Raw genomic sequence first — 26,015 nt, 5'->3', positions numbered from 1 at the left:
ACAGCAACGCTGCCGCCAGCAGCTGCGCAGAAGTAAGGGGACCCCCCCCCCAAACGCCTTTTTGGGTTGGGACCTCTACAATTACAACACTGTGAAATTTCAGATTTAAATAGCTGAAATCGTGACCTTTACGATTTTTAAAATCCCATGCCCGTGAAATTGACCAGAATGGATGGTGAATTTGGCAGGGCCCTAACCATCATGCTCTTGCAGATTACTCGGCAACGGGTCTGAAGGTAACCGCTGCTTGGCACCAGCTTTCTGCTCACAGGATGGAGTTAAGCACAGACCTGCGCACAGAAAGTGAAGCTCTTGTCTTGTTGCCAAGCAGGAGCTTGGGCCCAGTTTCCCAAGGTCCCAAACGGTTCGAGCCAGCTCAGCGCTGACTTGCGTGGGTTCCATATGTAGCTGTTAAGAGTCAACAGTTCCCCATAGCTCAGATTGCAAACCTGGGCCGTTCCAGCTGAGCTTTTCCCTCGCCTCTGAACCTCAAACAAGCTGGGGCTTTGTACATGCACTTGGGTGCACTGATGGGTTAATCTGGTGCAAACTCCGGCATGGACGCTTGGTTAAGAGCAGCTGCTTTCAGTTTAGTTTAGCTTTATTCCTAATCAGCAGGAGTTTAAACCGAATCAGCCAGGTTTCTGTGGATTTAAGCGTGTCCGCACCGCTTTTTGCATCAGTTCAACTGACTTCACTTTCAGTTGCACCTTTCGTTGAAACTGGTGCAGCTTTGCATGTGGACACAGAGCAGAAGGAAGGATTTTTGTGACAGCCCAGTCTGATATGCCTGAGGGTTATGCAGCTGTAACAGTCCACCCTGCAATTCCATAGGTAATCTCGATTTATTCCAGGGGCTTGGACATCTCAAACTCTTGGCTATTAGGGGGCGACAGCTCCAAAGCCTGCAGAACTGATGGCCCTGATTCTAGATCAAGCTGTCCGGGGTACTCACCTGACCCCTGCGCACCCCTCACAAGTGTTAAGGCATTTCTCCCCACAGCACCCCTGGTGGGCAGGGCAGACCTGTTATCCTCGTGACGCAAAGCAGGAGCGGAGGCACAGAGAGACCGAGGCCGAAAATGCCTTTAGGCGCCGTTCTGCTCAGTGTTGCAAGGCCTAAGACCCAGCTCCACAAAGGTCATTAGGCTCCTAACTTCAATGGAAATAGGAACCTAAATACCTTTGCAGAGCTTGGCCTGAGTGACAGAGGATCCTGGGCCCCTTTCAGTGAGATTTAGCTTTACAATGCTGAAGTGACGTAGGAGCCTGAGTGGTGCACTGCCTAAATACTTTTAAAAATCAGGGCCTAAGTGACTCAGCCAAGGTCACCCAGGACGTCAGTGGCAGAGCACAGATTTGAACCCAGCTCTCCCAAGTCCCAGAGTGCTCCCTGCCCTCGATGACCACTTGGAGGATCCAGCCAGACGCTGCCCACAAATTTGTCAGTGCTTGTGGGCTTCAGCCCAAAGGGTCCCCCTGGGCCAGCCAGCTCAGCGGGGTGCGCTAGGATGAGGGCACTGAGGTTAAACCCCAGGGCCCCTGGAGCGGTGAGGGACATGCCCCTCTTTCGGGTAACGGGCTCGTGGCTGAAGCAAGGAGCTGGGGTGCGATTCCTCTGGAGAGTCTGTCACCCAGCGACACGCAGGAGCCTCCCTCCCCACGTGGGAGGGTTTCACAGGCTGCACCCCAGGGTGCCCTCTCCTGGCAGAGCAGTTGGGTGAAGGCATCATGCACACGTGCCTGCCCCCCTGAAGGTGAGGGGGCATCAAGCGGCACTAAGCCTGTCAGACCCTCCCTCTCACCTTGGTGGGGAAGTTCCCCTCCCGCTGCCCGAACCTGTATAGCGTGGGCAGCAGTAGTGCAAGCTGTACCCACCCCACCAATGCGCCCCCCTCTAGGCACGACTAGGGTCAGACTCCACGGCCCAGTCAATCCCTGGCCCCTTTGCTATGGCTGTCCATGCGGGGGACCAGCTACTGCCTGCTGAGAGAGCCACCATGTGCTGGGCACATCAGCCCCATCCTGATGCCACCCCAGATGGACCTTATGGGAGAGCTGATCCTTGGGGCGCGCACAGCAGAGATCTGGCTGCTCTCCTCTGCAGCTGGCCCTCGCCAGCTCCAGCCCAGAGCTCAGGCTGAAGGTCTGTGGGCAGTGCTAGGAGGCTGGCTGCCAGGCAGCTGACCTGTGTGCTGGGTTTTTTTCCCCCTGCAGGGCTGCTGCTGCAGGAAGTGACCATGGCAGGGCTGCATGAGCTGCGATTCACCGAGGAGAAGCCACTGCTGCGAGGCCAGGATACCGAGCTCGTGAGTTGCCTTCCTGCCCCACCCCGTCCCGCCTGTCAGCCTCCTTCATTCCCAACACGGAGGTGCCTGTGCCGAGCGAGGAGGTGTTGATTGTATGGAAAGGCTTCCTGCCTTGCTTTGCTCTAGCCTTGGTTTGATCTGTTCACCCAACAGCATGGGGTATCTGTAACGTACTGGCTTTGTGTGTGGGTGATGTTGCCCCCTAGTGGCTCAGCGGACAAGGTGGATAAGGGATCTACTACAGCCACCAGCTAGGGGAGCTCTCCTTTAGCTCAAATGCAAGGGATCTAGCCCTGGCTCTGTGTGTGTGTGTGTGATTGTTCTCCTCCTCACACAGCTTGTCCTATAACCATAAATTTACCAGTGCATTCTGGGATATGCATCTGTCCCAAAGATCCGTTTCTCGGAGCATGGGCTTTTGGATAACTTCCACATAGAGATGCAGCTAGGAGGACTAGCTGACCTGAAACTAGTTGCAGTGTTTGCCCACGCTGAAGGGAAGCCATTATAGGCTGGACTAGTTCAACGGGATTTGAGCTGAGGGCGTAGCTGGCTTTGTGAGCCGCGAGGGTGACATCATGTGGCCCAAGTGAAGAACGGCAGCTTGCACTCTGCAAGGTTCTGAGCGTCTGGTAGCCGCTGGGCCCCTGTGGAGAAGGTGGCCAAGAATCAAGTGCTTGTCTGTTCCTAGTGTCTCCACTGCTCCCCTCGGCACAGCCTGGAGTACAGGCTGGCTGCAGTGACGGGCAGCGCCCAGCTGGGCAGTAGGTTCTGAAGCAGATGGGAGGGTGAACAATGCAAAGGCAGGAGATGAGGGTGATCTGGCTTCCCCCACCACTTCCTGTTCCTCAGAGGCTCCTTTCATGGCAGCCTGTGTTCCATCTGGAGTCTTGCTCCTAGCTCAGCTGCAGGGGGTTCTCTGACCGAATGATGCAAGATCACCCACCTGCCCCTGCCAGGCCTGGGAGTAAGGGACGACTCACAGGGACTCCCCCCACCCCGCGATCAGACCTTAGTAGGTATTTGTCTCAGAGTGGGAGGGAGGTGCTGTCTGGAAAACAAGTGGGAAGGAGTTGGTGAACGTCAACAAGCTGACTTCTTCCTACAGGCTAGAAAGTGTGGGAGACCCAGCCAGCCCAAAGAGCACGCCCCCAGCACAATCTCTGAGGCCTGGAGGAAGGGGAGAATGCACGGTCATCTTCCTGAGGCCTGTTGGGTGGGTGGGGTGCAAGAGACAGGTCTGGTGGAGCTGAGTTGATAGGGGGAGGAAGGGGTTGAAACGACTCTCACTAGCTGGGTGTGGGTGGGCTTGTTCCTCCCCATCCCGCTATCTCCTGTGGCCTTCTAATGTCCCTTCCCTAATCCCCTATGAGGATGAGAGCTCCAGCACGCCCTCCTCCCTGTCGTAATGCTGACCTTGAAGGGCCCAGCTTGGTCTGCCGCTTTCCTGGGTTCCCCCAAGCCACGCTCCTGGAGGACCGTGCTATCTGGATGCCGGGAGGTGGGGAGGGCTGGCTGGTAACCTGGGTGAGTTCAAGGAGCAGGCAGCTTGCCAGGCCCAGCCAAGAAATCTGCGTTCTGAGTTTCACAGGGAGGAGGGGAGTAGTGATGGGAGGGGAAAGAACTGGGCAGGAGGCAGCTGCAAGGAGCCAGCAGGCTGCAGCTTACACTGAGATGGTGCATCCATCGTTGCACCATCCTACCTTGCTGCCCCAGCTATGTCCATGCACCTCCAGCCTGGCCTGTGGCACTCCCTGCTACTGCAGGCATATCAGATGCTGTCCAGCCTGCTGAACGGTGGGTTGGCTCTCTCAGGTCGAAAGGCGATCCCCAGCAGTGAGGGGGTTGGCCCCCTCTCGCTGAGCCAGTCTCCAGCATCCTACCTGATCTCAGGAGTTGAAAGGCTGTTTTGCCAAGCCAGCGTGTGAGCATGGACCTGCTAAGCTGGGTGTGTCACCACCCGTCTGTCTGTGCTCCTCTCGCTGGCCTCATCAATCCGAGAGCGGGAGCCAGAGGACTGGGTGTGTGGTGGGCAGGGCCGCCCGTCCTCAGAACCTGCAAACATTCATTCGCTCTGGAGCTGCACTGGGACATTCCTCTGGGCTCTGCAGTGGTGCCCAGGCATGGCGTGTGGCCGGGTCAGGGATAACAAAGGGCTCCTAGCGAAGCAGACGTGGCTTTGAACCAGAGACTGCATCTCTGGACGTGCCCGTGAAGCTGTGTCCTCCAGCATTGTTCCTTTGGGGACTGTCTTAGTGTCCCAGAATCTGGTCTGATGCCAGGACTCTAGAATCTGAAGAGGTTTGACTTGGCCCCTTCCACCTTTCGGAGGTGGATATTTGCTTGGTGGGGATGCTGCAGACGAGGTCACATCCTGCTTCCTGCGGGTGGGCATTGGAAATCTCATAAGTGAAGGGGTTTTCCCACGTGTCCATGGTCAAAATCTTCCACTCCTAGTGCTGTTGTGGTGGTGGCTGCCCCCCACCCCAGAGCTGGCTGCATTTCAGGGCCTCAGTGTTTGGCTTGTAAAGTGCTCTGGGACCCTTTGCAACTCAGGACCATCCTTTCAGCCTGAGGTTTGGATCTGGAATCTGATCTGATCCCAAACTCCTGCGAAGTCTGGACATTTGAGCCGGATTCTCCTCTGCCTTTCCCCTTATGGAATTGTTTACACCTGTGCAACGCGGGGCTCGGCTGCTGCCATTCTGAGATGTGCCAATTGCACTGGTAAAAACCAGTTGCACAAGGGGGAAGGCAGTGTTCTGGTCCAGCCTGTTACAGACAGGCCTGAGTGACACAAGTCAGATCTGACACAAGTCAGAACTCCCGCCAGGGGTTGCGGGAGTTAGACCAGGCTCAGAACAGCAGATCCATCTCCAGCTGGATGGTGCTACAGCAGAGATGCATCCCACTACATTTTCCAGTGTGGGTGCCTATAGTCAGGCACTAGAGTTGCTTGGAGAATGGGATTTCTGTCCTGCAGGAAATTCCGACATCCTGAAAGTTTGTTGCATTTCGAATCGGGACAGAGTTGAAATGTTCTCGGAACAGAAATTCCAAAATATTTAAATTCAGAAACACTGAACCGACCTTGTCAAAACGTTTAATTTTGATAATGTCAAAACATTCTTCTATAAAATGAAGTAAAATTACAGTAAAAGTCTCAAGGGAACAAAGCCAGAAAGTCCAAACAAGTTACCTGGAACCATTTCTGTTGAAATCGACGCGTTCTTGCAAACGCGTCGTTTCAATTTCAGCAAAATAGCATTTTTCTGCTAGACTGTTGCCTCGTGTGCTTTTCACCCTGCTGTATTAAACCCCCAAATAATTATCCGGTGAGGGCCCCTTTCCCCGGATTTCTAAGCTAACAGGAGTTGTGTGCTCAGCACTTCTGAGAACTGGGCACCTAACTTTAGGCCAATACGTTCTAACCTTGGCGTCTGGGTGTCCGCTTCTGTAGAGCCAAGGGTTGGGTGCTGGGGATGGTAGCGTTCCTCTACCAAAAATGTGACTCTTCCTTGTCTTCCACCCCCACCAGTGCTCTCTCTGCCCCCCGCCCCCCGGATCCTGTCTCTGCCTGATCACTCGGAGGAGCGGTAAAGCTCGGACTATGTCACTGATGCCAAGAGGCCGAAACTGCTGGGAGACTGAGCACGTTAAGAGCTTTATTGATCCACTTGAATGACTGGCTGGGGGCCGAGGGAGGCAGCAAGGGGTTGGGGGAAGGTGAGGCCTGGCTCAGTCAGCTGCAGATGCCAGGTTGCTGGAGCTGGGCAGGTGGCCAGTGAAGACAGAGGCACTCTTCCAACCCAGCCAGGGGTGGCTCCATCACTTCATCCTGGCACGGAGGGGAGGGGAAGAACACACACTCCTTGGTGGTGATAGGGGAGGGCGCAGTGGTCAGCAATTGCAGGCTGGAGCCCTGGAACTGTGCCGGGAAGATAATCTCTGCAGAGATCAGAGCAGGAAGCCTGTGCCCAGCTATCTGGTATGTCTGGGTCTCAGGTCACTCCAGCCTTTGGGTCTCTGCAAATGCAGCCTGAAGTCTGGATGCGGGGGAGCTGCACATTCATGCTGAGTTGTTCCATCCTGGGCTCCCTAATACTGAGATTTCAAGGCTCCAGGAGTCCAAATATTGCCTCCTCCCCCCCCCGATCCCTGGCTGTGGTGCTGGGGACGGGATGGACGGGAGCTACAAGCACTTGCGTGGGTGTGGGGGACTCGTGCCATGTCCAGGGGCAGATACTCTGAGGCCTAGTGACTTCTGCCAGGCTCAAGCCTCTAGAGGCTGCTGCCTCCCATCTCATCATGCCTCCTCCCAAGTTGGTGCCACCAGCTGATGGACAACGCTGTGACCCGCCTCCCAGCTGCTGGAGGTACTGAGGGATTGGAGTCAACTGCTGACACCAGGCAGAGCTCTGCTTCGTTTTCCGTGGGGAGACTCTCCCTTCACCTAACCAAGCGTGCAACAGGAAGCTTCCCCAGCAACTCAAAAAGCCGGGAACCACCTGAGACGCCAGCGGGAGGAATCTTGCTCCGGCCTGTCCTCCTCCTTGTGCTCCTGAGTGTTCCCTGCCTGAGCCCTCTGATCCGTGCGTCAGTACCGAATGCCATCGCGTTATGAGGACACGCAGTCCTATGCCCGAGACACAGCCCAGGTGGCGTCTCTAATGCCCATGTGCGGATGCTGATCCAGGGCACATGCCTGCACCCAGACAAGGGCTCGCCCAGGCGCTGATGTGGGATGCTGGTGTAACCTCGGCACGTCCCCCTCTGGGCCTGATCCACCGGCAATAGGAGTGTTACAACCCCAGCTCTTTAGCTCAGGCTAGCGCAGATTACGCTTTTAGCTCTGAAGGTCCCCAGTTCAGTCCCCAGTGTGTTGGCCAAGCTGGTGGCAGCTGGACACGTACTGAGGAGGGGGGCTCTCAAACCCTGGTGGGCACAGCTGCCAGGGCTTCAATTCCGTAATCCCCCTCTGACAGCATTCCTAGAGCTGGTTGTGGCAGAGATTGGCAGAGAGGCCTGCGTCAGCGGCAGGGGATGAGCCGCACAGCACAGGGCTTTGCCGTCTCAACGCTTCTCGGGTCAGTTGTCCACTGGGACTGGCAGCTCCCTGCCTCCCTGATCTCGACGGCCTTTGGGCCGGCAGTCTCAACTGGCCGCTTTGCTGCGGTCCCCGAGATCCTTCCCAGCTCTGAGTGGCGTGAATTCCTCCCTGGGGTATTCGTGATCGCCGGCTGTAGCCTTCTCCGGGGTCCAGAGGAGGAGGCTGTGCGGAGGCGCATCAGAGCTCTCAGCGGGTGACCGGAGGGCAGGTGGTGGCAGCGAGGGCATAGGGATGAGGCGATAGCCAGATGTCTGTGTTACTGCTCCGTGGTCGGGCCTATATGAGCTCTGATGGTTCTTTCTGGTCTGTTTCCCCTCCAGGAGCATTCGGATACGTTCCTTTCCGCGGTGGACACGGACTGGAAGGTAAGGCCCCTCCTCTGACTGTCCATCCCCTCTGCCTATTCTCTGGGACCTGGGTGGGATGGTCGTGTTCTCCCGATTGGCCCCGCTGTTCCAGCGCTGTCCAGCAACGGGCTCCCCTGCTCCCTGACCAGTGCTACCGGGCTCTGCTCAGCTGGGAATGCTGCAGAACAGCTGCCGTTCGGCCCTCCTTTCCTGGTGCGCTTGGGTTCTGTGGCTAGTCACCCACTCCACATGCCTGAACTTCAGGAGCGAGGGGGACAAAATGGCTTGTGGGCACATCCCTGAGTGTGGATGGCTGTTGTGGGGGATTCGGCCTGGTTCCCAGCCTGAGGCTCTGTGTCTCTCATACACTAATACGAATACTCTCAATGCTAACGGGTCTCTGTGCACCTAAAATCAACGGGACCGAAGCCATGATCTTCAGAGTGGCAGATAGTTAGCACATTACAGTATTCCGCCGCAAGTGTGTGTTCGCATCGCTGTCTTCTGATGGAGGGAATTGGACCTGCTACACTGTGTGACATTGGCCCTATATTGCTAACCTTTAATGGAGATCCTCCATTAGCTCAAGTGGTGGAGACTGAGCAGGTTTAACCGCACTGTCACAGTGACATTGCAAGTGGCGGTGGCATGTGGTATAGTGACAGCCATAACGTTGTGACTGGCTTTGGATTTGTTAAAATAGTTCAGCTTTGAAATCACCCATCTCGATCTATTCTAGTCACGACACCCACCATGGAAGTGCAGCCACCTCTGTGGTGTATCCTGGCAGCTGGTTAATGGCACCACTACAGCTGGGGGCTGGAAGTGTAAAGAGAATACACTATAGGAGAACAGAATATCCAGACCTGCAATAAAATCCCCCGCCCCAATGCAATTAAGTGCATGGGGCCAAATTCAGCTGAGGTGTAAGAGGATAACTGCTGCTGTCAGCGTTGCCCCTGATGGTCACACTGCTGTGGAGAGTGACATCTGTGGGGTTTATGGGCCCTGTAGGGGACACGTTGGCAGCTCTCCCCTGTCTCCTGTTCTCTTTCATGAGGCAGCATGGGAGGCTGGATCTTATTAAATATCATTTTCCATTTATACCAAAACAAATCAAGGAAATCTCTCCTCATGCCTACGCCTGCCCAGTGCCCTGGCTTCCCCTGGCACTTATGCTCCTCGGGGTGGCTGTGCTGCCTGGAGAGGTGGAATCAGCGGGCTGGCCTTCAGGAAAACCGACTCCTCCCAGGAGTAGGGATGGAATAGGAGCGCAGGCTGCGGCGCTCACAGCTACTCCAGTCTCTGCCTCCTCCAGCAGGAGGCGCTGTGGGGAATTACACAGCAACGCTGGGTCTGGTGGGGGGTCATTACTGCAGTCCCTCGCTTCTACCAGAAGGGGGCGATATGGGGAATGGCATAGCTGCAAGCTCTAGGGTTGCCAACTTTCTGTTGGCACAAAACCGAACACCCTAGCCCCGCCTCTTCCACGAAGCCCCCCACTCCCCCCGCCCCCAGCTCACTTCATTCCCCCTTCCTCGGTGGCTCACTGTCCCCCCCCCCCCACTCACTGTCACTGGGCTGGGGCAGGGGGTTGGGGTGCGGGAGAGGGTGAGGGCTCTAAATGACGGTGTGGGCTCCGGGGTGGGGCCAGAAATGAGGGGTTCAGAGTGAGAGAGGGGGCTCTGGGCTGGGGCAGGGGGTTGAGGTGCAGGGGGGGTGAGGGCTCTGGATTTGGGGGACTCAGGGCTGGGGGTTGGGGTGCAGGAGGGGGTACAGGCTCTGGGCTGGGGGTGCAGGCTCTGAGATGCAGGAGAGGGCTCCGGGTTTGGGTGGGGCTCAGGGCTGGGGATTGAGGTGCTGGGGGAGTGGGCTCTGGGGTGCAGGAGGGGGCTCTGGGTTTGGGGGGATCAGGGCTGGGGGAGGAGGTTGGGGCTTGGGGTTGGGGTGCAGGCCTACCTCAGGTGTCTCCCAGTCAGTGGCACAGCAGGGGAGCTAAGGCAGGCTACCTGCCTGTCCTGGGGCACCGCACTGCACCCCGGAAGCGGCCAGCAGGTCTGGCTCCTAGGTGTGGGGGAGGCAGGAGGCTCCATGGCATGCACTGCTCTCACCCATAGGCACCGCCCCCTCCCAGCTCCCATTGGCCAGGAACTGTCCAATGGGAGTGCGGAGCCAGTGCTCAGGGCGAGGGCAGGGCACGGCACGGAGGCTCCTGGCTTCCCCACTGCCTAGGAGCTGGATCTGCTGGCTGCTTCCTGGGCACAGGAAGGGCAGGGCCCAAGGACAGTTTGGGACTAGCCTGCCTTAGCTCTGCAGCACCGCCAACCGGACTTCTAACAGCCCAGTCCACTGTGCTGACCAGAGCCCCCGGGTGTTCCTGGTCACCCTAGTAAGCTCCCTTTTCCTAGTCTCTGGAGCACTGGCTGGTGCGGTGCCAGCCTTGGCCTGAAGCGTGAGCCACACACGCAAACGCTTGGGGGTCTCTGCCTTTCGGAGGCCACAGAGTCTCAACAGCTCACAGGCTGGCCCAGTCTCCCTTCCTCAGTAGAGCCGAGAGGGGCCCTACGAGCTGGGAGCCCTGAGGGGAGCTCCCAGCGTGTTCCAGCAGGAGGCGCTGCAGGGGATGGAGTAGCAGCCCTGACTGTGGGGGGGGGGTTTGCTGTTTGCTTCACGCACACACAGCCCCCCCATCTCTCAGGACTTGCTGTGGGGCGCTCCTAGGGACTCTCACCAGGAGTTGCTGTGGGGCAGGTGTTGATCGGCTAAACAGGAGTGGGGGGAGGCTGTCAAAACTAGCAGCTTCCTCCAATAAAAACCAAGCTGACTTTCAGAAATAGCTGCCGTTTCCACGGTGACAGTTGCCTGGGCAACTCCACCCTGGGTTTTGTGCCAAGCCTGCAAATCTCCCTCTTCCTCTGAGGGCTTTCGGCCCTAGAAAGCTGCGGCTTTGCTTGCGCTCAGAGATCCAGGTACCCCCTGCTTGTGCGGCAGAGAGATTTCAGCGCATCTCTTACCGAGACCACGAGGAACAAGCCCATTTCCTCCAGCCCTGTCTCAGCAGGGTGCTGCGTGGAGAGCTGTTATCCAATTGTGTTAGGCTGTCTGGGTCCTGCTGAGTCTGGCTTTCTGAAGAGCAGCTCTCCCAGCTAACAACATCCACGCAGCTGAACAGAACTGGAGCATGCGAAGGAATGACTGGAGAGTGGCGTATGTGTGAATCTCATTGTAATACCTACGCTAACAACTCTGTGGCCTCTGTAGGACTTGTCACTCTGTTGCCCAAGTCGCTTCTGTGCTCTGCTGTGCCTCGGTTTCCCCATATGTAAAATGGGGAGAATGCTATTGACCTCTTTCTAAAAGTACTTTGAGATCTGCCGATTAGACTGACTGTGTAGAAGAGCAATATATTATCAATAGAATTCCTTGGAACTACACGCTGACGGTGCTCAGGGAACTCGGATCTTTTGGAAGGAGAAAGAGACAGTATCAGGGCTATGACACGCACATCGGATTCTGGCAGCAGTGTGTCTCGCTCCTCCTCCTGTCCCAATCCCAGTTCATTACAATACTTTCTACCTCTGTCACCGGACAATGCCAAAGCATGGTGCAAATGTAGTAATGAATTACTTCTCACATTCCCCCGCCCCGCCCCGTGCTGCTTGATTAGCCCAAGGTCACACAGCACATGGGTGCTGGAGCTAGTGATAGAAGCCAGGACTGCTGATCCCCACTCTAAACCATGTTTGTTTATAGCGGGGTCCAGGCCCATGGATTGTGACTGTCAATTTCCACCCTCCCAGCAAGACACTGAAGAGCAATACCATGATGATTGCAGTGTGCAGTGGAACCAAGTTAACAGGCATAGAGTGGGCTTGGGGAAGCATTTGGTGCTGATGGGCTGTGGGTCCTGGGTTCAAACCCTGCTGCAGGGGGCAACCATTTTAAAATGTGTTTTACTATATAAAGGGGAAGAACAGGCCTGTGGTTGATGCACAGAATTCTGTGCATCCATTCCCAGCTCTGTCACTGCCTCACTGGGTGACCTTGGCCAACTCGCCTCGGTTTCCCCACTTGTAAGATGGGAATGATTCTTGCCTACCCCACAGGGATGTTCTGAGGCTGGTAAAGAGATCGGAGCTTCTCAATACAAGGGCAAGGGGCTAACGGGGTTATTTGATGCTGCAGAGTTTAAAGGCCTGAGACGTCACGTTTTTGGCATTCCACAAAGGCTAAATGTGAATGTAGCCTGTAGGCATGCGTGTTGTGACGAAGTGGGCCTGTTCTTAATGTTTCCTACAAATATTGTGGGGGTGCCTCAGTTTCCCCTATGCAGTTCTTAAGTATCTAGGTTGTGGGGTAAGGGTGTATGATCATTGCAGAGCCCTAGAGGGCAGGTGTGTGCAGGGGTCTGGACACAGAGAATGGCCAACACCCTGTTTCCTGGCAACTGATGGCCTGGGCCCTTCCCCCCTGCAAGGTGAAAGCTGAAGGGTTGGAGAACAAAGGAATCAGGTGACCACCTGGCCCGGGAAAGGAACAAAGCCCAGAGGAGGAGGGGCTGGAGGGAGTGTCAGTTTGGGGCTGGCTGGGACATGGAGTGAAGGGCAGACGTGGTTGTCTGGCTCACTGGCCCCAAAATGGACCCAGCTGAGGGGTCCCGTTCTCTGCACCTGCAAGCTCTGTTTTAGACCATGTTCCTGTCGTCTAATAAACCTTCTGTTTTACTGGCTGGCTGAGAGTCACGTCTGACTGCGAAGTTGGGGTGCCGGACCCTCTGGCTTCCTCAGGAGCCCCGCCTGAGCGGACTGGCTGGGGGAAGCGCACGGAGGGGCAGAGGATGCTGAATGCTCCGAGGTCAGACCCAGGAAGGTGGAAGCTGTGTGAGCTGTGTGTCCTGAAGACAGGCTGCTCACAGAAAGGCAACTGCCCCAGAGTCCTGACTGGCTTCATGGGGAGCAGTTCCAGAGCATCGCCCAGGGACTCCGTGACAACTGGTGGCAGCGGTGGGATGTACTGCACCCCGTGGATGGCGCTTCCTGCAGTAAGTGACTGGGGAGCAGTAACACGAAGGGGGATCGCCGAGGACCAGGCCTGCTGAAGGCTCAGAGAGGAGCGGTTTCGGGGGGCGGTTAACCCCTGGGAGTGTGTGACCAGCGAGAAGGACTGTGCAGTAATTGGGTCCCCCTGGGGACTGCAGTGAGCAGTGTCAGGGGCGGAGGAGCCTGCAGCTTGGCGCGGGGAGAGAGAAGGACTTTTGCAGTAACAGGGTTCCCCTGGGGATTGCAGCTACCAGTCCAAGGGGCGGAGGAGTCTGCAGCTCGACCCTGGCAAAGAGGTGGTGACCTCGAGAAGGGCTGGCACACTAGGGGTTCTCCCTGGAAACCGTGGGGAGCTGAGAACACATGGGCCTGTGAGTCCACAACAACTTGGGAAGAGCGGAGTGATGGCCTGTCCCCGTCTCCTTAAGAAGGACATTGTAACCCTGTGCAAAAAGAGAGGGTTGAGCGTTGGAAAGTTCACCAAAGCACAGTTAATCGTGCAGCTGGAGGAGGATGATCGCTCTAAGGAACAGATTCCTGACCCCAACTGGGGCTATCGCAGGATCTGGGAGCAGCTGGAGTGGGAGCCAGGCATCGCCAAGACTCCTGTCCCCGACCAGACGGGGGTCTTCACGATCGGGTTCCCCATCGGGGGATCGAGACGGATGGGATTGGAGCTGAGTCCGAGAGAGCAAGAGGACCGTGGGAGACAGCGAGAGCCCGAGAAAGAGCTGCAGAAGCAGCAGCAGCATGAACTGGCGGTGGGGGAGCGGAGAGGCCTAGGGGACCTCCCCGGGGTGAGTGGGGATAGATCCCGGGGGGCCAGTTCCGCAGGGAACCTCGAGACTAAATTGCTGCCCCTAGTTAAGGAGGGGGGGGTGGATGCCCACCTCACTGCCTTTGAGCAGGCTGGCAATTTGAACCAAGGGGACCCTGCGGAAAAGCCCCGGTGTCTAGCTCCCTTGCTGGGTCCCAAGGCCACAGACTCCATCAGCCAGATGGGTGGGGAGGTGGACAGGCTCCCACTCCTGACCCCAACCTATATGTCTGTGTGGAGTTTCCTGGGGCCAGGCCCCTCGGACCCCCAGTGGGAGCGGAAGGTGATGGTCAATGGGGAGACATTCCTGGGGTGGCGAGATCCTGGGACAGAGAGAACTGGTGTCAGACCCTGGGTGGTGCAGCCTCAGATGCTGAGGGTCTGTGTGAGCTGGGTGAGGGTCCCAGGGACGAAGCCCCTCGCCCTGCCTATGGCCCAGATCCCTGTGCAGACCAAGGAGGGGTGGGGCTGGCTGGTCGTTGGGGTGCCCCAGGACACCAGCTGCGAGACCCTGTTGTGGGGTGACTGTGTCTCTTTGGGACAGGATCCAGGCCCTGTTCCTGTAACTGCCAAGGGTTTGAATTTGAATCCAGGGAACCAATCGGCGGAGAGGGAATGGTCAGTGAAAATGCAGATGACCTGGCTGGCAGCAGGGAGGAGCCGCTAGGCTCAGGCTACCTGCCTGCCTGTAACCAGACCCCTGGGGCTGGGTGGGACAGAGAGATGCTCCCTGCCCCCTTGCACACAAGAGTGGGGGCTCTCGCTGGCTCTGATGCATTGAGGAAAGCAGTGGCCTGCCCCACTGGGACAGCAAGGGCAGTGCTGAGCACAGTGGGAGCTGAGACCCCAGCTGAGTGGGGGGAGACATAGGCAGGGCAGGGGATCTGTGGGGAGTGGCAAGGTGCTTGGTAAGGAAAGTTTGGATGAGCCTAGGCAGCCTTGTGATCTGATGGCTGTGTCCAGTCAGCAGGGTGCGAAGGCGAGGAGAGTGGAAGATGAGAGTCCCTGGACCTTACCTGTTAGCTGGGTGGAGAATTGGGACAGTGAAGGAAATGGGTCTCTGTCTGTCAGGGGTATTGACTTGCCTATGGAGGGAGCTACCCTGGTCTCCAAGCAGTTGTCTGTGACCAGCCTTGTGTGCTGGGACAAAGGGAATGAGATCCCAACCTGTGTGTCTGGTAAAGGAGAAAGTGTGTCCGGCTCTTCTTGGTCTGTGGAGCAGACAGAAGGGGCCTTTCAGCCTGTGATGGTTGAGGGTCGTGCAGTAGTCTCAGAGCTGGTTCTGGACTCAGCTAAAGCCCAGGAAGGGAAGGGTCCTAAGTTTCTGTCTGCTCGGGAGAATGGCCCTGTAACTAGGTCGCATCCAGTTAGGGTCTATGTAAAATCCCCGAGACCAGACAATTCTGGTGCTTGTATTTTGCCTGTTGCTAGTGTGTTGTTGGAAAGGGTGGAGCAACTCTGTCTAATCAGGGTGAGATCCTAGCCAGGGCACAAGGAGAGCATGAAGGTGTGTGATTGTGTTACCTACTGAGGGTGTGGAAACCTGTAGCAAGGAGGAAAAGATTCCTGAACTTGTGTGTGGCAAAGGGAAGGAGAATGCTTCTAACCTTTTATCTAGGAAGTCTGTAAGTTTGCCTGAAAGGGGATTGTGTAGGAATCCACCTGATGGGCCAGAGGTGATTCTGGATGTAAGGGAGACCCAGAAAGAGTCTGTTGTTGCTCAGGAAAGTGTTCCCCTAGAGCAAGCCCTAGGTAAAGAGGGTAAGAGCAGAATTTCTGGGAGGGGTGAATTGTTGCATAGAAAAGCCCTTGGGAAAGGAATCCTCATGGAGTCTTTGCAAGCAGTTTACTGCAACTGAAGGGTGTGAAAATGATTTAATCAAGAAAGTTTCAGTTCCTAACAGCCAGAAATTTTCTGTTGTGAATGGATCCACTGACTTTCCTGTTGAAAGATCCAGTGTGGATAGCTTTGAGAAGGTCTCAGATGGAGTGAAAGCTGTTAAGAAAGGTATACCGTCCTATAACCAAGTGGCTGTGTTTGGCCAGCTTGTTGGGGAGACAAGGTTGTGGAGAAAGGGATGTCTCCATGCTAGTTCTGTAAGTGAACAGTATGTGGCCCAGGTCAAGATGGGGGCCCTTAACCAAGAGAGCCCGAATTGCAGCCCTCCAGACTGGAGCTCTTGGAGAAAACCCAATCCCAGTTTGACCCCCTGGGGTTTTGGGGTGGCCAAAGGGCATGGGCTGCAGAAACCTTCCCACATGCAGCCTGCTAGTGCTATCGACCACCCCCGACCTAAGGGAGGGCGTGAAACTGGAAGGACCTGGTGTAACTCCTACCAAGGAATGGGAGAGATGCTGGGGCATCCATGGGAACATTGGTGGCTTCGAACTTCCCCAGGTCACCGGGTAAAGTGACCCCGCTCAGTTCGATCTCGAAGGGGGGAGAGATGTGACGAAGTGGGCCTGTTCTTAATGTTTCCTACAAATATTGTGGGGGTGCCTCAGTTTCCCCTATGCAGTTCTTAAGTATCTAGGTTGTGGGGTAAGGGTGTATGATCATTGCAGAGCCCTAGAGGGCAGGTGTGTGCAGGGGTCTGGACACAGAGAATGGCCAACACCCTGTTTCCTGGCAACTGATGGCCTGGGCCCTTCCCCCCTGCAAGGTGAAAGCTGAAGGGTTGGAGAACAAAGGAATCAGGTGACCACCTGGCCCGGGAAAGGAACAAAGCCCAGAGGAGGAGGGGCTGGAGGGAGTGTCAGTTTGGGGCTGGCTGGGACATGGAGTGAAGGGCAGACGTGGTTGTCTGGCTCACTGGCCCCAAAATGGACCCAGCTGAGGGGTCCCGTTCTCTGCACCTGCAAGCTCTGTTTTAGACCATGTTCCTGTCGTCTAATAAACCTTCTGTTTTACTGGCTGGCTGAGAGTCACGTCTGACTGCGAAGTTGGGGTGCCGGACCCTCTGGCTTCCTCAGGAGCCCCGCCTGAGCGGACTGGCTGGGGGAAGCGCACGGAGGGGCAGAGGATGCTGAATGCTCCGAGGTCAGACCCAGGAAGGTGGAAGCTGTGTGAGCTGTGTGTCCTGAAGACAGGCTGCTCACAGAAAGGCGACTGCCCCAGAGTCCTGACTGGCTTCATGGGGAGCAGTTCCAGAGCATCGCCCAGGGACTCCGTGACACGTGTACACACACACACATACGTATTGAGCATGCATATAACAGGGTCTCTGCTGTGCACTGCACTATGTTGTTAGAACTTAAGGCCAAATTTTGCTCTCACGGGTCTTGCACCTGTGAAATTGTGACTTCAGGGGTGACTCTCACCTGTGTCTGTCAGATCTGAATCTGACTCCTGGGGCCTAACCCTGCTTGCACTGAAGTCAGCAGGGGTGGGATTGGCCTTGCTAGGTGATGCTAGCTAAGCAGGATGTGATTATAACTTGATTTCTAAACCAGCTTTGTTTCTACTCCTCAAAGGCTCCTGTCCTCTGTATGGACTCAGCCCAGGGCATGGTTTAAAAATAAGTCCCTCTGGTCCTCGAGAAGCAAAAAACCCTGCCACTGTTCTGACCTAGAGAACTGGGTGTTTCTTGGGCCCCCCCTCCCCCCCCACGCACACACAGTTAGGAAAAGTAGCTGCTGGAGTTGTCTTTCCAAATCCAGTTCCCATGAATCCATCACAGCAATGCCAGTCGCTGATCCTAGAGCAGAGCTTCTCAATGAGCTGTCCGTGGACCGGTGCTGGTTCCTGAGATCTGACGCAGTTTAGGAAGGCAGCAAGCCAGTCCCTGGTATCAAGAAGGCTGAGGAAACACTGTCTTAGAGGACTGTAATCAGGCCTGTTGTCCCAGCTCTCAGTGAAGCCAGTGACACAGCTTCTATTCGCTTTAACAGAGACCGGGCTGGCTCCAGTGTTTTCAGGCTTAAACCCTGTTAAAACTTGGTTTCAACCCTGTGAGCCATTCTTTCCGTTTGGACCAACCCGAAGCGTTTGTCCACATGGGGAAATTGACCCAAATAGCTCTTCCGAAATACCTCCCTGTATAGACACTCTTATAAACACTTCGGAAGTAGATTAAGCTGACCCACGCATTTCGGGAATAAGTGTCCATATGTGGTGTGACTCTGAATGTCTACAGCACTTTCAGTTCAGAGCCTTGCTTATTCCAGACTAATGTAGCCTAGCTCCAAATTTAGCATCCTCTTGGAAAGCTGCTTTTCCCCCTTGTCTGGCCCAAGTTGCTGTACAGCTTTCTACCCTTGTGCGTAGACCTAGAACGGGCCAGCACATCCAGCCCACAGCATAAAGCAACAGGGTGCAGCAGGCATCCAACAGCAGCTAGCTTAGTCTCCCCCCCTGTTTGTTCTTTTTAGCAGCAAATCTAAAGCTGAAACCCACTGGAAAACCGCAGAAGTGACTTTTCCTGTCGCCATCCCTGTCCCTCAAATTAGCACTTGCGTTTTCGTCACCTGCTCTTTATAACCCTCTTCACATGCGCCAAACCCTCCCCGCACTCAGATGACCGCCCCTTCTCCATAGCCTTGGGCAGCACACCCTGCGGCTTAGAATACCCCACAGCTGGGTGCTGAACTGTCTCTGAGTAGGGCACTGGCTGCTGCACCATTAACGGTGAGCTGGGAAGCATTGCGGGGGGGGACTGATGTCAGGAGTTGACGGTGTTACTCTGCGTGCTCATTTGCTGTCCACGCTTGTAACACCCCTTGAGAATCGGGCTGCAGGTGTAACCCACTGGTGCGTGCGTGTCAGGTTCCCCCCTTTGCGCCTGGTCTGCAGGGGGCATGAGTCTGCTACATCCCACCTAAGGAGAGCTGGCTCTGGAGTTCACACTGTGGCAGTTTATGCTTTAAGCTCTGGAAGTCCCCGGTTCAGTCCTTGGTATGGTGGCCATCACACAAGTGCCTTGAGGCAGAGAATGGGTCTGTCTCTTTGTGCTGTACGGTGCTTTCCTCGTCTTGGATGCCGTGAACAATCACTAAGGGCATGTAACCAGCAGGGGGCACTCAGACACTCTGATCTGGGGCTTGTGTGGGATGGAGTGGGGACACTGGCGGAGGAAAGTAGTCTAGGGTGATGGGCTGAGTCCAGATGAGCATCCTCAGAGGCGTAATCAGCAAGACCGTTACTCAGCAATGCCGTCCTCCCATCCTGGGCTCATTGTTAAGGTCCCTTCCATGCAGGCAAGCTCTCTCTGGGCCTGATTAGCCTCTCACTTACGCTGGTGTAAATCAGGAGCAAGTCTACTAAGTCACTAGTTTCACCAGGGTTAGAGGAGAATCTGCCGCCATCTCCCTTTGCCGTCGAGCAGGGAGCTGTAGTCCAGATTCCCTGAGTGCGAGCCTTGCTGTCCGGGGAATCGGGCTCTGCAGGGGATGAGATACGGTGCATTAATCAGCTGCATCACAGCATCCTCACAAGAGTGAATGAATAACAAGGCCATGACCTCAGAGGCTTTCAGGGACAGCCGCTCACTGTGCCCCAGGAATGGAGGGAACAAGTTCTTCCCCAGTAGCGGCATGGCCCTACGTCTGGGAGTATCCCCTCCCATAGAGTGGGTGAGTCAGTCTGGCACCAGCCGCCATTGCACTGAAATCCGTGCTCCAGTGTGAGGTTCCTCGGCTGGTGAGCTGCTGCTCCTGGCAGGAGGGTTATTCGCTAACACAGCTGGGTGTTCTGCTTTCTCTGAGGATTAGCACAAATGGGAAGGAGTGGCTGTGTCACTCTGGAGAGCTGTGAAATTGACAGTGATTGCCCTGCCTGTGATCGCTGGGTGCAGTGCAGCAGCCGGCTGCTGCAATTAGCACTCTCCTGTCCCGTGATCTGGCTAAATATATTGGACTCTATATCAGTCCGTCAGCAGCTGTCCCTCTGTCCTCACGTGTACGGTGGTGGTTAAAGAGGAAGAGTTGCACATGCTCAGCAATCAGCCTGACATGACCAAATGAGTCCCAATTCTGAGCCCATTCTCCTGCCCTCCAGAAGTGGCTGGACCAGGTGTTGGCCATAACTTAGCACAAAGGCAGTGACCAGCTAGAATTCATGAGCAAGAGTTTTTGCAGCCTGAGACAGGGACCTTCTTGTGACAAGGTATAGTAGTCTGAGTACCTCTTCAGCACCAGGTTAAGCTCTAGGGATTTGACTTGTGCATGCTCACAGAGAAACTGGTTGTAGTACTTTCTATTCTGGCAGTAACTGGGGAGGATATTACACAGCAAATGCTAAAACTAAACTTTTTCACATCTGCGGGACTGGATAACTTGCACCCAAGAGTTTTAAAAGATTTGGCCGAGGAGCTTTCTGTGACATTGATATTTAGCAGTGTTTGGAGTGCAGGGGATATCCCAGAGGACTGAAAAAAAACAAACTAGGTTTGTTCCAATATATAAAAAAGGCAATTGGTATAACCTAGTTAACTATATGTTGGTTAGCTTGACTTCGATCCCTAGGAAAATCATGGGAACGCTGATATGGGGTGCAATCAGTAAAGAATTAAAAGATGGCAGCATAAGTAATATCAGTCAACATGGTCATATGGGAAATAGATCTTATCAAACAAAGTTAGTATGTTTTGATGAGAATACAGGTTTGATTGACAGATAACTGTGATATAATATGCTTCGACTTCTGTAAGGCATTTGACTTAGCACCACATGACATTCTGAATAAAAAATTAGCAGTATTCAAAATCAGTGCAGCACATATAAAATGGATTAAAACCTGGCTACCTGATAGAACTGAGAGTAACGGTAAATGGAGAATCCTCATCCGATGGGGACATTGCTAATGGCGTCCCACAGCGTTCTGTTCCTTGCCCAGGGCTATTCAATATCTTGATCCGTGATATAAAGGCAAACATAAAATCATTGCCGGTAACGTTTGCTGTTGTAACTGCTAGCAAGATGCTGTTCATAGCTCTTGGAGAAAAAGCAAAGCACAGGGCCTCTCCTTTAGGCAGACTGGCAGTCTGGGAATATCAGCAGTGTAAGGCAGGGAGCTGTGCAGCCTTAAAACCCCCAGTCAGGAGGGAAGGAGACCACGGTCTCCACCCAGGAGAGGTGATGGCTGGGAGCCAGAAACCTTAAATGGGTGCCCCCAAGGGACCACGGAGGGGGAATACAGGTACTGTTACCCTGAAACTGAGATATCCTCAGTCAGCTAGTCTGCCTAAAGGCCAGCCCCTGTGCTTTGCTTTCTCTCTCCACAGGCAGTGAACTGCGAGCAATTACAGTTACCACACAGCTCCTTCTAAGCAAGCACATTTATTCTTAAGGTAAAAACATTACAGAGAAAACCTATAGGAACATATATTTATATAAGTATGCTTAAAGCTCACTGGGGGCCACTCTCATGGGACCCTCGTCAACCAAAGTCTTTCCAACCCTTCCACCAGGGTTGGGGGGCCCCCTTCGGGCAGAAGGTCTGTCCATTTGCTGGATCAGCATTGCTGTGTCTCAGGCCCTGTCTCAGTAAATGCTCATCCTTTTATGCCCAAAAGCCCTTTCTTTGTCTCTTCATCTCTGGAAAACCAGCTTGAACCAGTCTCTGCAAACCCCTCCAGGGAGTGGTACTTCTCTAGGGTTGTTCAGTCTCAATGATTCATCTTCATCACTGGTTTTAGTGCCAGGAGGAGCTGTCATAACCCCCTTTTCCCATGGAGTAGAACATAATCATACATAACCCTTTCATAGAGCTAATGCAATATGGACCCCGAATAGATTGGTAAGAATCATAGAATATCAGGGTTGGAAGGGACCTCAGGAGGTCATCTAGTCCAACCACCTGCTCAAAGCAGGACCGATCCCCGACTAAATCATCCCAGCCAGGGCTTTGTCAAGCCTGACCTTAAAAACTTCTAAGGAAGGAGATTCCACCACCTCCCTAGGTAACGCATTCCAGTGTTTCACCACCCTCCTAGTGAAAAAGTTTTTTTCCTAATATCCAACCTAAATCTCCCCCACGGCAACTTGAGACCATTACTCCTTGTTCTGTCATCTGCTACCACTGAGAACAATCTAGATCCATCTTCTTTGGAACCCCCTTTCAAGTAGTTGAAAGCAGCTATCAAATCCCCCCTCATTCTTCTCTTCCCTCAGCCTCTCCTCATAAGTCATGTGTTCCAGTCCCCTAATCATTTTTGTTGCCCTCCGCTGTACTCTTTCCAATTTTTCCACATCCTTCTTGTAGTGTGGGGCCCAAAACTGGACACAGTACTCCAGATGAGGCCTCACCAATGTCGAATAGAGGGGAACGATCACGTCCCTTGATCTGCTGGCAATGCCCCTACTTATACATCCCAAAATGCCATTGGCCTCCTTGGCAACAAGGGCACACTGTTGACTCATATCCAGCTTCTCGTCCACTGTAACCCCTAGGTCCTTTTCTGCAGAACTGCTGCCTAGCCATTTGGTCCCTAGTCTGTAGCGGTACATGGGATTCTTCCGTCCTAAGTGCAGGACTCTGCACTTGTCCTTGTTGAACCTCATCAGATTTCTTTTGGCCCAATCCTCTAATTTGTCTAGGTCCCTCTGTATCCTATCCCTACCCTCCAGCTTATCTACCTCTCCTCCCAGTTGAGTGTCATCTGCAAATTTGCTGAGGGTGCAATCCACACCATCCTCCAGATCATTTATGAAGATATTGAACAAAACCGACCCTTGGGGCACTCCACTTGATACCGGCTGCCAACTAGACAAGGAGCCATTGATCACTACCCGTTGAGCGCGATAATCTAGCCAGCTTTCTATCCACCTTATAGTCCATTCATCCAGCCCATACTACTTTAACTTGCTGGCAAGAATACTGTGGAAGACAGTGTCAAAAGCTTTGCTAAAGTCAAGGAACAACACGTCCACTGCTTTCCCTTTATCCACAGAACCAGTTATCTCGTCCTAGAAGGCAATTAGATTAGTCAGGCATGACTTGCCCTTGGTGAATCCATGCTGACTGTTCCTGATCACTTTCCTCTCCTTTAAGTGCTTCAGAATTGATTCCTTGAGGACCTGCTCCATGATTTTTCCAGGTTCCGGCACTTAACTGTCGTTACAGTTTTAAAAGTTTTTCCTGATATTTAACCTGACTCTCCCTTGTTGCAGACTAAGCCTCTTGTCTTTTCCTCAGTGCAGATGGAGAACAAGTTATCACTGTCCTCTTTATAACAGCATATTTGAAGATTGATATCAAGTCCCCTCTCGCTTCTCTTCTCTGGACTAAACATGCCCAGTTCTTTCAATCTTTCCTTGTAGGTCATGTTTTCCAAACCTCTTATTTTTTTTGCTCTCCCCTGGACTCTCTCTAGTTTGTTCACATCTTTCTTAAAATGTGGTGCTGAAAACTGGACACACTACTCCAGCTGAGACCTCGCCAGTGCTGGGTAGAGTGGAACATATCTTCTGTGTCTTACGTACATCACTCCTGTTAATACACCCCAGACAGATATTCGCCTTTTTCGCTGCTGCATCACATTGTTGGCTTGTATTCCATTTGTGATCCATTATAACCTCTGGGTGCTTTTCATCAGTACTACTGCCTAGCCAGTTACACCATTTTGTAGTGGAGCATTTGATTTTTCCTTCCCAAGTGTAGTACTTTGCACTGCTCTTTACTGAAATTCTTCTTGCTGATTTCAGACCGATTCTCCCAATTTATCAAGATTGTTCTGAATTCTAATCCTGTCTTCCAAAGTGGTAGCAACCCCTCCCAGTTTGGTGTCATCTTCAAATTTTATAAGCATTATCTCCACTCTATTATCCAAGCCATTAATTAAAAATATTGACTAATACCGGTCCCAAGACAGATTCCTATGTGATCCTGTAGTGGGGTGGGCTGTCTGGTCAGCAGGCGTAGTGGCCTGCTGCTCTAGTCTTTCAGTTCAATGTGTCTGGCATCCCCTGGACAGGGTTCAGCTGGATCCGCTTTCTTGTTGGTAGCTCTCTAGTCCTGCCATCCCAGGGCTAGGCGTAGAGGAATCTGGGATGAGTAGGGGGACCTAGGCCTTTACTAGGTCAGGGCTCTGAAGATGTGACAGCACAGGCTGGCCTACGCTTGGCCCACCTCCTGTTCACCTTCCCCTGGGCCTCTTCCTGTCCCACGCGATGTCTCCGTTTCAGGCATGGCTGCTGTTTGATTGTAGTTCTTTGCTCCAAACCCCCAGGATCTCAGTGCTGATGCAGGGACCCTCTGGTGCCCTGCAAGTGGTTCTCCATGTCTCTGGGGCGGCCTCCAAGGAGGGGGAAAAGACTCAGTCAGGCCTCCTCAGGACGAGCTCCTGCTGCTCCTGAAAGTGGTTTCTCTCCTCCCCACTCCGGCCTGGGCTGCTGGAGCTCTCGTTAAGCTGGGCAGTGCCAGTGGGACAGAGCTTTCCTGGCCCAGTGCTGCTCCAGCCTCTCCCAGCCTTAGCAAGGGGTCGTAAACCCCGTCCCAGAGCCCACTAGATCCATCCTGCCAGTTTGACAGTGACTCTGGGAGTATGGCAAAGTTGTGCACGCACCTCCTAGTAATTTCATCTCCATCCCATTTCCCTCGCTTGTTTATGAGCCGCTCCTGCGAGGCTGTGCCAAAAGGCTTCTTCTGAACTCCCTCTGTATCCCCTCTACTGCTTCTCCCCCATCCATTGGGCTGGGTACCCCGTCAGAGAAGGAAACTAGGCTGGATTGGAATGGTTCTTCACAAATCCATGCAGGCTGTTCCTTAGCACCTCATTATTCTCCACGTTTGACCAAACTGATTGGTTAATACTTTGTTCCAGTCTCTTTCTGGGTATTGAAGTTGGGCTGCCTGCTCTATAATTCCTGGGGTCCCCCTCTCCCCACTCTTTGAAGATAGGTGCTGTTTGTCTTTCTGCAGCCCTCCTGGCCCTCCCCCATCCTCCAGGAGTTCTCAGAGATGATTGATGATGATGATTCAGAGGTTGCTTCAGCTGGTCTCTTAAGTACTCTAGTGTCCATTTCATCAGGCCCTGCCGACTTGAATAGATCAAACTTATCTAAGTATTCTTTAACCTGTTCTTTCCCGATTCTGGCCTGAGATCCTTCTCCCTGGTTAATATTCATTGTGTTAAAAAGATCTTTTTAGTGGAGACGGAAGGAAAGAAGGCCTTAAACACTTGTTATGCAGTAGGTAAGACTAGATGATCATAATGGTACTTTCTGGTCTGAACCTCTTTGAATTTGTAATTAAGGCCGAGTTGAGTTTTGCAGCCTCTGTGTTAGCGTGGATGCTACACTGGGTCCTCTCCAACCTTCCAGTGCTGGCTCTTTGAAGACAGAATCCATTTTCTGAGCATTTGCAAGCAAATCTGTTGATTGTTTGAGTTCACATTAATTTAAATGAGCCTTCTAAGAAATAAAATATGTAGTAAACCATGGGCAGTACCTAGGAGCCACAAGATGTGCAGGTTAGAGATTCTTTGGGGGTATCTGCTGTCCCCTGAACAGCTGCAGCCAATAAAAGAATGGTTAATTAAAAAAAACAAAAACCCCTCACCCCTTTGGCCTTCCTAGTTGTCATTAGGTTACAGCCACCAGCCACTCGTGGCCTCTTTGAGTCGGCGGAGGTAGAACTCAGGCTCTCCTGCTCTAAAAGCATAGGCCTTTACCGCTTCAGCTAAAGGTGAATCGCCAGTGAGCGTTAGTAGTACGGGGGGTATGGCACAAGTACTGCCATTCCGATACCATCCAGGAGAGGGCAGCGGCACCGAAACACTTGCCTGTTTACTACCAACTGCTTAATCCTGATTCTGTTCTGGCATGGGAGATCCATATATTTTTAGCCAAGGAGACTGGGCTGTTAGCTCATCTGTGTCTCCTCGGGTTGTGCTCGGAGGCCAGGAGTCAGATTTTGGGCACTAGCGCTTGGAGGTTGGTGGTGTGAATTCCAGCGTTGGTGCTGTGGGGCGTGGATCCTTCTGCGCTGAGAGGCCAGCTCCAGGAGTGCACCCACCTCACAGGGTCCTACAGCCCGGGCTCCAGCCTGAGCCTGGAAGGCCACACAGCAATGAAACAGCCTGAGCCATTTGTTGCCCTCAGAGCGTGGAGTGTCACTACCCAGACAGATCTGAAGGTCTAGTCCGTTTTACAAGTTTTATTAAAGTTACAGTTAAAGTTATGATGATAGAATTTGGATATGCATGGGTCAAGACCTGTGCACAAGTTACTCACGTCCTCCTGGATCGCGTCAGGGTCTGATGGGTCTCTCATGGTTTGATCATCAGTAAAGGGATGGTTCCTGCTGGAGTTTCCCATAGGGAGCTCAATTTGTCCCACTCTTTTTATAATGCGATTCTGACTATACCTCATTCGCAGGTATGCACATATTGCACCCCGTGGTGATGGCATGTGCTAGAAAAATATGATTACCGAGTATCTGGTAAGCAAAACATT

The 26,015-nt window shown here is 53.7% G+C and overlaps 1 protein-coding gene across 4 annotated transcripts in view; it reads left to right on the top strand.

The window, feature by feature from the left end:
* Positions 1-26,015, top strand: part of NDRG4 (NDRG family member 4) — a 90,868-nt gene that overhangs the window by 17,921 nt on the left and 46,932 nt on the right. For all 4 annotated transcript variants that reach the window (XM_073307342.2, XM_073307347.2, XM_073307339.2 and 1 more), the window contains exons 2-3: positions 2,218-2,309; positions 7,740-7,784. In XM_073307342.2, the coding sequence (XP_073163443.1) occupies positions 2,241-2,309; positions 7,740-7,784 (114 nt within the window). In that variant the 5' untranslated portion in view covers positions 2,218-2,240. The remainder of the gene's footprint in view (positions 1-2,217; positions 2,310-7,739; positions 7,785-26,015) is intronic.

Source organism: Lepidochelys kempii, chromosome 12 (assembly GCF_965140285.1).
Source record: "Lepidochelys kempii isolate rLepKem1 chromosome 12, rLepKem1.hap1, whole genome shotgun sequence".
Lineage (NCBI taxonomy): Eukaryota > Metazoa > Chordata > Testudines > Cheloniidae > Lepidochelys > Lepidochelys kempii.
The sequence above is the reverse complement of the archived record's forward strand: the minus strand, read 5'-3'. Positions and strand labels throughout refer to the sequence as shown.